The following is a 12,378-nucleotide window of genomic DNA, read 5'->3' as shown; positions in this document are numbered from 1 at the left end:
TTCATCCAGCTGTTTGTATTATTTCATTTTTTACATTTCGCCTACATTCTTGAGGTTTCTTTTGAAAAATAAAGTACTAGTCTTTAAAAAATATCTACCATCCAGTTGGTTTTTTAAACCTTAAGCATTTTTAATTTCTACCCAGTATTAGGGTTTTGGTGGTGACTGTTTTGTTTTTGTTATAGAACACTGGGTAAGGTTGGTATGATGAGGACTGTGTGTGTTAGTCGTTCAGTCATGTCTGACTCTTTGCGACCCCATGAATTTAGCCAGCCACGTTCCTCTGTCCTTGGAATTCCCCAGGCAAGAATACTGGAGTGGTTTGCCATTCCCTTCTCCAGGGGATCTTCCCACCCAGGGATCGAAGCTGGGTCTTCTGCGTCTCCTGCATTGGCAGGCATGTTCTTTACTACTAGCACTGCCTGGGAAGCCCCGTGATGAGGACCAAAAGGATTGGAAAATTTAGAGAGAAGTATTTCTAGAGTATGGTTTGAAATATCATTGATCCTTTTCTCCTAATCAGTCAATCACTAGTTACATTTATAGTTAAAAAGTTCATACAGTTGAAGCTTGTGATAAAAACTGGTCAAGAGCTTAGCAGATTCAGTCCTCATGAGTAGTAGAGTTAAGAATGTAAAAATTATTTTGAATTGCCATAGGACAGAATTATGGAAATAATAAGCAGATAGTTGGAAGTGTGAAATTGCAGCTTAGGAAAAAAGAGGGTGAGATTAGAGATCTTGGTATGGGAGAAGAATCACAGAACTGATGAAGCCACAGAAATGATGAACTTTTTCAGAGTATTAATAGTGGGCTGTGAATGGCTGCAGCAGTTTTGTACTCTGGCTTATCTAGCTTATAAGCACAAGTTTTGTTGTTGTTGGTATTGTTGATTGAGTCAAGGAACTCTTGTAAATATATTTTCTTATAACAAAACCCTCTGGACTCTGACAGTTTCCCACATCTTCCTGGAATTTTTAGAGGACCTCCCCTTCTAGAGTCATAGACTGGAATTCTGTACTTGAGTACTGTTAGATTCTTCAATACTAAAATACAGTCTTTATCTGATATTAATTTTAAAAATAGCAAATCCTAAACTATATACGTACCTAAGACAATCTATTTGTTATCTTTTAAATATTTCATGTAAAAACTAAGTTAAATACTTGGTATTTTCTCTATTTTCCAGTTGGAAGAAGTGGACACATACTTGGAAAACCTTAAGGAAAAAAAAGGGTTGTCTGGGAAATATGAAACATCATCAAAATTGTTCCAGAACTGCAGTGAACTCTTTAAAGCACAGGTAATATTTGATAGTTGTTCAAGGGAAATAGAAGAGGTGAAAAATATGATACCTGTATTTTTGGTGATGTCCATTTCTCCTCAGTTCTTTCTTCTGACAGAAATAGGTTAGAAGTACGTTCTGATTGGTACATAGTCAGCTACTTAAATATTCTCATCAAAGAGAGGATGTGCTTTCCTTTGTGTGTGAAAAGCAATGCCCCACTTTTTAAAAAATGCAGTAAAATATACATAACAAAATTTACCAGTTTAACCATTTTTAAGTGTGCCTTTCAGTTACATAAATACATTCACATTATTGTACAACTGTCACCACTAGCCAATTCCAGAACTTTTTCATCATCTTAAGTGGTTACTTTTTAACAATTAATAATAACACCAGCCCCCTACTCCCACTTCCCTGGTAATAGCTATTCTGCTTTCTTTTGCCATGAATCTGACTGTTCTAGATATCTCAGAGAAGTAAAATCATACACTGTTTTTTGGCTTTTTTAACTTAAAATGTTTTCAGGGTTCATCCATATAGCATGTATCAGAATTTCATTTCTTTTTAAAGGCTGAATAATATTGCATTGTACATTTATACTACATTATCCATTCACCCATTGATGGACTTTTGAAACTTTCATTTTTTTAAATTCTCTTGTTATCTCATCTAGTTGATATGTCCTCAGAAAAATCAACATTTTTAGATTTTACTACTATAGACCTGAAATCAAAGGATTGAATTTTACACCTTTTTTATATAAAGGGGAAGAGGTGAATTATACTGTATATTTTATTCTATTTATTATTCTATTTTTTCAACTTGATTGTGGGATCTTAGTTCCTTGAGCAGGTATTGAACCTGACCCCTGCTTTTGAAACCACTTAGTCCTAATCATTGAAGCACCAGGGAATTGCCAATGTCATTTATTTTAATGCTTACATGTATGTAATCATATAAATGGAGTTTATTATAAAATTCTTTTTTCTTAGAAGTAGGATCTGACCCAAGTTTTTTGGTAGGATAAAATTATACATTATATAGGTTTGAAAATAGTTATTTTAGCTATAGCCTTTGCTTTGTTCTTATTGCATTTAAATGTTGCTTCAAATTATTTAGCAGCTTGCCTTGAAGAGGCAAGGAGCTCATGGAAAGTTAGGCTTTTCTCTTTAGCTACTGCAAATAAAGATTATTGATAAAAACTCTTTTACTTAATAATTGATGAGCAAATGAAGTAATTGATAATTTGAACTGTCAATACATCGGTTGCGTTCTTGTCATAGTATAGATTTTACAGTCTTGAAGGAAAAAGAAAATAGCTTTAGAATAGTGGAAGTAAGGTAGAAAAAGAAAACTAGTCACTGTATGATGTTGACTAGGGGATTTTCTTTTGGTTTTCCAAATTTATCCTTTAGCCTAGGAGGATTGGTTGGCCTTTCTTGGATTTGATTGTGAAAAGTTACCTATTATATACTGTTTCCCAAGGTTCACTACTTTGTATCTGCTATAAGCTTTCCAGGATTTTGGCATAAATCCCTGTTGATAAGGTTTCTTCCTCCAGTCTAATGTAACATGACCTAATTACTCAGGAAGGATAATGCTTCCTCTGCTGATAACTGGAAAGAAAGATAATTAGTGGAGGTTTTGTAACAGGCATGGCGTGTGTTGTGATGGAACAAGCAGTGGATCCTAGGGTTGAGAGTCAGGCTCAGATCCCATTTCTGTATCTAAAGCTTTATAGCTTTGAGTCACAGTTTCCCCACCCTTGGAAATAGAGGGGAACTTGATATCCATTTATCCTATTTATGTATCTTCCATCTAAGGTTTTGTTAAGAATGACATTATCTATAATCTTACAGAAAAATTGAGTGGCCAGTTTGGTTTGCTGTTATTTTTTAGTTCCCAGCAAGGTTTTATTCACTTGTTTGTGGTTAAATGGAAATATTTTGTCTGTTAATGTCATACTATTTTGTTTACTTTTATACTATGTTTTGCTTTAACTTTCTGTGGATTTTGAGCTGTGTTTTTGTTTTGCTATTATACCTGTTTAATTTTAGTTTTATTTATCTTTCATAGAGCTTTTCTGGAGATTTTGTGCATCGATTGCCTCTGTTAGGAGAAAGACAGGAGGTAATTGTTTTTTTGTTACATATTTCTGAGAGTAAAGTAGAAATTCTGAATTAATTTACTAATTTTCTTTTTTCCTGTTTCAGGCTAAGGAAAATGGAACAAATCTTACCTTTACTGGAGACAAAACTGTAAGTGTGGTAGGGAATTTAGGGCATCAAACATATTTTAGTGTTCTTATGTTTGTTTACTTTAAATTCTTATCTTGTGCTTACATTTAAAAAGAAACTTAAGAATGGAAGCTATATACCAAAACGTTAATAATGGTTATCTCTGGATGATATTGTGAGTGATTTTTATTTTCTTTGTGTTTTCTATATTTTCCATGTTTGCTACAGTCAGTCTATATTGCTTTGTAATTACCACCCTATAAATATTATTTGTAAATAGTAAGAAACTTTTAAGAAAGATTCTTAAACTCCAGAACTCCGTCTAAAATTATCTTGTGATAGACTATAATTGGAAGAGTATATCTCAAAATTTACCCTTTAAAAATGCACAGTTAAGAGGTTTTTAGTTCTGTGACCACCAATCACTATTTAATTCTAAACATCATCACCCCAGAAAGTAACCATGTAGTCTTTAGCCGTCACTCCTCATTCCTCTTTTCCTCCAGCTCTAGGCAACCACTGTTCTCTCTCTCACAATTTGTGACCTATGTCTGGCTTCTTTCACAATTTCGAACTCTGTCTTAACTTTTACTTGCTTCTTGTATAGAGCCTCAAGATCAGTGGGGGTGAGTAATTAGGGCCTACTCAGGTCTTGATTGGGCACATGTGCACCATTTGGCACATATGTGCCCAGCCCTGAGTGTACTTGGAGCCTTCTAGATTTCCAGGAATATCTCGAAGCTTTTCAAAACCCCTATGGACATGTTATTTCCAAATTTTCCTTTTAAGTTTTTAGTCAGCCTCTTGATAGCCTCACCTGGTAATGTCACTTCAGGCAGCTGTGATCTTTCACAGTTGCTGCTGAGTATTTCAAAAACTCCCTCAGTACAGGGTCCTTCCCACTGAATGAGCTCTGAAATCAGATCATGTAAAAGATACACCTGAGATTGGAGCTTTTCATCACCTACCAGACAGCTCTAGTGAATGGGCTTTAGGGGACCACCAGACTTTTCCACTGGCTGCCAAACTTCTGTTTTTCACAGCTGTTAAAATTGTGAGAACTTTGGTTTTAAGGAGCTTAGAAAAAGGTCAAGAAGTTACAGTGAACAAAACCACTACAGGCTTGCTTTTCTTGCTGAAATTCAGGTTCTTTTCTTGAGGAAACAGATCTCAGATGGGTTGCAAGTCTTCAGTTGATTTTGATAATTTTTACCCATATTCTTGTTGCTTTTACTGGTGAGTGTATTTTCAGGGATCTTTATTCTGCCATTCTGGATTTGTCCCCACTCTCCCTACCCTGATTATAGTTGTACAAAATTTTAACCTAAAAAGTTAGGCATGGTAAGCTTCATTAAATTGTTTTTTTTTTTTAAAACAGCATCCATTGGGCTTTTTCTTGTTCACTGTCAGCTATTTAGAAAATATACATCAGTGAAAAGAAGAAAATAATCTTCTGTAATACTACCACACACTGATAGATTATAAACATTTATCTTCTAGTATTTTGTCTGTTTGCATATTTATATTGAATTAAAAATGAGAATGTTATGTACTATATTGAAGCTTTTTAAAAATTTTAGCAATATAAGATGGACAGCTTTCCAGTTCAGTAAATATTGTATGGCATTGTTATTTCAATGACTGCAGAGTTTTATTATATGAATATGTTGCAATTTATTGGATTATCTGTTTTTGGACATTTTTATGTTTCATTATCCTGCAGTTGGAAACAGTGCTGTGGTGAATATTCTTGTAGATGTATTTGTTTTTAGATCTTTTTTTCTGGTTTCAGAAGAATTCTGTGTTGGTGAACATTTGCTTCAATAACTTAAAAGTAAAAATTTTCCTTTTAAGACCAGAAAATAAAAAATTGAAAGTCTAAGTAGTGGTGCCTCCTTTCAGACATGAGGAAGAAGCAGCCAAGCATTTTCTGTGTTTATCTTGTCTTTCTGTTATAGTCTTGCTTTTCTGAAGGTCCATAGTCTCTCTGGTATGTAAGGCAACAAATCCTTTGGTGGCTTTTTGCTAAGGCTGTGCACAGACTAACTGGCCTTGGAATAGATAACCAGTTCCACAAGCATGGTGGCTATTAATTCTACTTCCTTGACTTTGGGGGACAGTGACTCTTGGCTTTTCATATAGCCTAGCTAAGATCAAATATTTTATATAAATATAAGACCTTGTTAGCAGAAACTGTGGTGGTCCTGAGAAGGGCATTGAACGAAGGGAATTAGATTCAGGAATTGGTGTTTATAAGTTACTGATGTCATTATTGGTGGTTTTTTCCAGGTGATTTAAACTAAATTTCTTTGGTTTGTTTGGGATATCTCTGTAAAATACAACCTGGCATCCTTTCATGACTTGGTTAAAAGTGAAGTGAAGTGAAAGTTGCCCAGTTGTGTCCGACTGTTTGTGACCCCAAGAACTACACAGTCCATGGAATTCTCCAGGCCAGAATACTCGTCTGGGTAGCCTTTTCCTTCCCCAGGGCATCTTCACAACCCAGGAATCAAACCCAGGTTTCCCGCATTGCAGGCAGATTCTTTACCAGCTGAGCTACAACAGAGACTCAATTTAGTGATTTAAGCTGAGGTTTCCCTCATTAAAAGTTATATGTGAGTAATTTATTATCTAATCTACTTTATCACACTGTAAGCCTGTTTGTTTTGCCTACTGTGTTAATCAGTAAAAGTGAAGGAATTGACCATGTTTCTAGGCACACTCTGGAATGAAATTTTATATTTTGTAATTAACCTGTGTTCTCAATTCTTAAGATTGGAAGATTTGATGTCTTCTTTCCACTGTAGGTAATGCATGATCCATTGAAAACTTGGCAAGATGCACCATACATTTTTATTGTACATGTTGGCATATCATCCTCCAAGGAATCATCAAAAGAAAATTCACGAAGTACTCTTTTTACCAGTAAGTACATTTTGTTTCTTTTTATCACTTGTATTACTACTGTCTGGTTGTGTCGTATGGTGGCTAGTGTCAAATTGCTTTAAAGAGGGAATAAACGAAGAATGTTGTCAAGTAGAAAAATTGAGGGAGAGAAATTAACATTTTTCTGCATCCAGTGTGAACAAGATACAGTCTTAGGTACTCCACTTATATTTTATTACTGTGTATTATAGATATTAGATTTCATTTCCCTTCATTTGATACTCCTGCTTTTAACTTTTTCAGTTAATATCATGTTCTCAATAGACTAGTTAAAATTTAGTTACTAAGTCAAGACTTGGACATTTTTAAATTAATGGACTTGTATAATTTTTTAATGTCTCAGTTTTTCTTACTATTCTCCTTTCTATTTTTGCCACCCAGTTCAGGGAATCATCACCTGGAATTTTACAGTAACTTATTAATTAGTCTTGTTTTCTGTAGTTTCTTTTTTTTTATTTCTTCCTTTTTTGCAGTTTTCTTCCCTTCCCTGCCTTTTCAAGTAGAATATTGAATAGAAGCAATGATGGTGGACATCCTTATCTTGCTCCTGACTTTATTGGCAGTATTGGCACATTTCACCATTGAGTATGATATTTACTATAGAGTTTTCAAAATATTCTGTTTCAAGATTTTTTTTTTTAAGAATGAATACTCAGTTTTATGGAATCTTTTAATCGAGTTTATTAAATTGATCATATAGATTCCTCATTTAATCTGTTGTTGTGATGCATTATATTAACTGATTTTTTAGTGCTAAACTGTTCTCAAATTTCTGAGATGCCATTTTTGGCCTTGATACACACACACACACACACACACACACACACACACACGTAGCTGGATTCTATTTTCCAGAATTTTATTTAGAGTTTTCTGTCTATGTTCAAAGTAAAATTGGCCTAATATTTTAATTTCTTGTGTATCTTCTATGGGTTCTAATGTTCAAGTTATTGCTAATCTCATGCAATGAATCAAAGAATGCCCCCTGTTTTTATATTCTGTTGAACAGTTTTGGTAAGGATGGAATTATCCATTCCTTAAATGTTTGATAGAACTCACTTATGATAGTGTTTTGGCCTGATGTTCTTCTTTTTCCCCCATGAAGATTTTAATCAAGTGATTTTTTTTCTTTAATAGTAATAAATATTTTAGTTTTTCTATTTTTCCTTGAATTGGGATTTTTCTTTTTTTCTTCCCCCTGAGAAATTTTCCATTTCATTCAAGGTTTTAAATTTGTTGGCATAAAGTTAGTAATGATATTTCTTTTACCAAAGAAAAAATTTTTTTTAATTCTTAGTATTGCTTTTATGCCTTCTCTTTTTAACTTGCAAAATCTTTCTAGGATTCTGTTTTACTATATTTTTATTGCAATTAACCACTCTTTTACTTTGTTAATTTTCCTGTTTCATTGTCTTTCATTAATTTTTATTCTTATTTTTATTTCATTTGACTTAATTTTAAACTTTTGTTTTATGGATTCTTGTCTGGAATGTTTAATTCCCAAGACCAGAGATGGGTCTTATTCTCCATAATAATATGGAATATAGCAGATCTAGGCAAACCAGAGGTGACCTGGCAGTATATCCTCCAGACCCATGGCTTTCTAATGGGCAGTAGCCTCATTGAACAGTTGCTAGTGTTTATTTTGAACCTTCTTTCTTTGAAAAGGATGGAGAAGAAACCCTGCTCCCTCCACTTCAGCCTCTTCATTCATCAGATGGTTCTGTTCCCCCTTTATCTTGAACACCTGCTATTTTCAGTGATCTAGTAGAAGCTGCATGCTCAACTACTTTGGGACCCAGAGTCCACCTTGACCATGGGTTCAGTCTCAGTCACTGTTCTGCGTTTTTATTCTGTTTTGATATGTGGAGCTGTTTATCTTTTCAAGCTTATGTCCTTTTTGTTTCCTCTCTCTTTTTTTGTTTTTGCTTTATCCATCAGTCATTTGGAACTAAGAAGGTGATACTCAAAACTTAAGTACCCCTTGGTGGGAGCCCTGAAATTCTCTTAAGACAATTTTATCTTCTTTCTTCCCTTCATTAAAATCTTTGGTATTTTCTTTTACCTATAAAATATCCAATTCTGCAGCAAGACTTAGAAAACTTCACAGATTATTCCAGTTTACCTTCTGCTGTGTGTCAGAATGCTACTGTATAGTACCATGTGCAGCCTCAGAACTACATGTCCTTTAAATGTATCCTGCATTTTCACAACCATGATCATTTTCTTTCGTCATGTAATGTCCTCTGCCTGGATGGCTTTTTACTTTGTCATAGAAAATATACATCCTTCTGGGGCTGGCTCAGGGGGGACAGTTCTCTGTTGCTTTCCAACTCCCTCTCACCTGGGGATGGTAATCCACTTGGTGGCAGAAAACGTGCGTCTTTCCATCTCCTATATTTTCCATAATGTGTGTCACATGGTAAGTGCTCAGAAAATGTGTGTTATATTTTAGTATAGGACAGGGATTAGCTTTAGAGTGCCAGATAGTAAATGTTCTCTCTGCTGCAACTACCCAGCTCTGCCCTGTGGTGTAGATATAGCCATTGACAGTACGTAAGTGGATGTGATTGTTTTCCAATAAAACTTTGGAATGGTTGGCCAAATTTGGCCCATGCACTGTATTTTGCTGACTTCTGCTGTAGAGTAAATAGAGAATGTGACAGATATTTACGAAGTATTTATATTTACTCTTCCATTAAATTAAGAAGGTTTAGATTACTAACCAGTTTGGCTATGAAATTTTTGTGATTGCTAATATGGGATGCTCCTTTTCTTCATATAAGAATTGGGTCTTACTTTTAATAGTGGTATGTCCCTTTTGCTTGATAAAAATTGGTAAGAAATATTTGTTGCATTGTCTGTATCTGGAGATAGATGTCACTTCTCAGATAAAGCAGTTTATTTATTAATCATACCTAAAATTTATCCAAGTAGTTTTTATCAGTTACAGTTTAAAAGTAGTTATAGGTTTACTTCAGTAAGGCAGCTCTGTCACATTCTTGTTGGTACTGTTATTTGTTTTGCTTCATTAAACACTGTTATTATTAAGCACTTTCTGAAAATGATATGTTAATAGTAGGAAAGTTAAGTAAAATTGAAGTAGGTAAAAAAGAAATAAAGCAATAGGAAAACATAGGCCAGGAGAGAGAAGAGGCAAAGAGGGTGACAGAATGAAGAAATGAAGCCCTGTACTTTGCAAAGCATGTTAGTGATGTAAGAAAAAGCATATGTGAAGTATGTTTGGAGTTTAGAGGAGATGAGGAATAGTTCCAGTTGGGCAGCTCACCAGGCCTTATGGATGAAATACATTCATCTTGGTCTTTAAAGGACATGAGTATGAGAACAGAGGACTTTTCTACTAAAAATGGTGATGGAGCCAGAGACCTGTGCAGGACACAGCATGAACCATCAGAGTACTTCATGATTGAAATGGTTAAAAGTAAATTACCCAATGGAATTTTCATTAATTTCATCAAACAAATATCAGATGATGTTTCTGTTTAATTTTTTCATCCTTTACATTAATTCTGAGGACTGTGTTTTGGCAGTGACTGTTGAAGTGAAAGGTCCCTATGAATACCTCACGCTTGAAGAATACCCACTGATGATTGTAAGTGAACTTAAATTCTTTAACCTCAACATTAAATGTGTTTAATTTGTTTTGAGGCAGTATTAAAGACTTGTTCCTGAACAGTTCAGAAAATACTGCTTGTAGTTCTGTACTTCTTACTAGAATGTGATCTTGGGAGTGTCAGTGAACCCCTCCATGGCTCGTTTTCTCATTTATAAACGGAAGAAGTCAATGACTTGGAGAATGTTAGAGTTGGAGAGTACCTGATTCACTTTTGACATCTCTTAGATCCAAAATGGAGTACTTAAAAAACTCTGTAGTTTCTGATCCCACTTAGTATGACTAAATGATGATGCTTTCTCCTTTTCAGTTGTGTCTGTCTGAAAACATCCTTAATCTGTTTTCAGGTTTCTTTTTGTTCATGATTGTTGTTTTTCCCTTGTACTTTTATAGTTTTCCCACTTTGGTGTTTCATAGCCTTCAGCAGTATCCTAACCCTGCCTTGCCTTTTTTCCTCTCTGTGTTGTCTTCATTTAAATCATTTTTGATTGTGAGCTGAAAAAAACCTTTTGATACAGAAGAGTGGTCACTCTTGATGACAAGTCCTGAGGCAGTCTCCCTCTGCCCAAGAGGAGACAATTTTTTCATCTTAGTATTGAACTTCACAGAAATAAATAAAAATTTTTTAAATAGAAGGTGTAATATGTATATTTTTTATAATATGTTAGGACTATGTGTAGATTCTAAATTGGCTCTTGGCCCTAATCTTTCTTTTTTTCTTTTACCCACTTGGATGACAGTTTTTCATGGTGATGTGTATTGTATATGTCCTGTTTGGTGTTCTGTGGCTGGCATGGTCTGCTTGCTATTGGAGAGATCTCCTGAGAATCCAGTTTTGGATCGGTGCTGTCATCTTTCTGGGAATGCTTGAGAAAGCCGTCTTCTATGCAGAATTTCAAAACATCCGATACAAAGGAGAATCTGGTATGTACCGAAAAATGTTTGACAGTTTGTGAGTGATTGGTAGGTGAGACTAAAGAACAATTTTCCCAAGGTCAGCACTCATTAAGTAGATGTAGCTTTTTAGTTACTTGATTATGATAACAACTTAAGCAGAATCACTGTGATTGTGACATTGTTTTTAATCTCTTAACTTGTGGTGTCAGTAATTTAAGAGTAAGGTATGGTAAGTCGCTCAGTCATATCCAACTCTTTGCGACCCCATGGACTGTAGCCTACCAGGCTCCTCCGTCTGTGGGATTTTCCAGGCAAGAGTACTGGAGTGGGTTATTATTTCCTTCTCCAGAGGATCTTCCTGACCTAAGGATTGAACCCAGGTCTCCCGTATTGTAGGCAGACACTTTACCGTCTGAGCCACCAGGGAAGATTTAAGAATAATTTTGTTGAAATATACTAAAAAATGTTGAAACGGTAGTGGCCATTTTGGGAATTCAACCATCATTGAATCTTAGTTGCTGTTGATTTTTAAGGTACCATTATTACATGCATCTAAGAAATAAGAAAGAAAGTAAATACTACTAATTTAATTGTAAGATGCCATTGATTGTAAGACACACCTTGATTTCAAAGCTACCTTAGGGGTGTGGGGGTGGTATCTATTTGGTAAAATATAATAATACCGTGAAAATAGAAGAGTATTTGTGGTTTAATAAGGTGAACAGATAATGATAGAAATTGTTTTGTGCTGAAGTGTTTTTTGATAGCTTCAGTTCTCTCATCAGACCATACATATAATTATTTTTTCATTTAATTATTAGTAACCGTTATTGTAAGATATACTAATTAGATCTTTCCCTAGTCTTTGAAATGGCTTGAAAATAATAGATGTAAAAAAGAGTTGAAAATTCTGTGTTTGTGTTTTCTGTGCTGTATTTCACACTTTTTTTTTTTTAATGGGAGGAATTCTCCTTAGATGCTATAAATTATTCAAATAGGGTAAGGTATTCTGAGGTTTTAGTGATGTGGGAGGTGGAGAGGGAAAGTAAATTGACACACCCAGATTACTATCCACATGAGGAAGATCCTAAATAATATCAGCTTCTACTGGTAAACATTGGCAGAATCGGTATTCTTTTCAAGTAGGACTGATGTCAGTGTTTGTTCTGAAGAATGTTAGAAATCTACATTTTGGGTCTACAATTGCACCTTTTCCCAAACTTGGATTACATGCTGCAGTGTTTCTCTGTTTTTTTCTTTCTCACAGTCCAGGGTGCCCTAATCCTTGCAGAGCTGCTTTCTGCAGTTAAACGCTCACTGGCTCGAACCCTGGTCATCATAGTCAGTCTGGGATATGGCATAGTCAAGTAAGTATT

General features: G+C 34.9%; 1 protein-coding gene across 4 annotated transcripts in view; it reads left to right on the top strand.

Annotated features, from left to right (window-relative positions):
- The window catches only part of TMEM87A (transmembrane protein 87A), a 38,799-nt gene that overhangs the window by 5,178 nt on the left and 21,243 nt on the right, over nucleotides 1-12,378 (top strand). For all 4 annotated transcript variants that reach the window (XM_059890639.1, XM_059890638.1, NM_001083515.1 and 1 more), the window contains exons 4-10: nucleotides 1,190-1,303; nucleotides 3,365-3,418; nucleotides 3,502-3,546; nucleotides 6,333-6,450; nucleotides 10,023-10,084; nucleotides 10,846-11,029; nucleotides 12,270-12,369. In XM_059890639.1, coding sequence (XP_059746622.1) covers nucleotides 1,190-1,303; nucleotides 3,365-3,418; nucleotides 3,502-3,546; nucleotides 6,333-6,450; nucleotides 10,023-10,084; nucleotides 10,846-11,029; nucleotides 12,270-12,369 — 677 coding nt within the window. The remainder of the gene's footprint in view (nucleotides 1-1,189; nucleotides 1,304-3,364; nucleotides 3,419-3,501; nucleotides 3,547-6,332; nucleotides 6,451-10,022; nucleotides 10,085-10,845; nucleotides 11,030-12,269; nucleotides 12,370-12,378) is intronic.

The sequence above is a fragment of the Bos taurus genome, chromosome 10 (genome assembly GCF_002263795.3).
Source record: "Bos taurus isolate L1 Dominette 01449 registration number 42190680 breed Hereford chromosome 10, ARS-UCD2.0, whole genome shotgun sequence".
Classification (NCBI taxonomy): domain Eukaryota; kingdom Metazoa; phylum Chordata; class Mammalia; order Artiodactyla; family Bovidae; genus Bos; species Bos taurus.
Note: the sequence above shows the minus strand (reverse complement) of the source record. Positions and strands in the feature narration are given on the sequence as shown.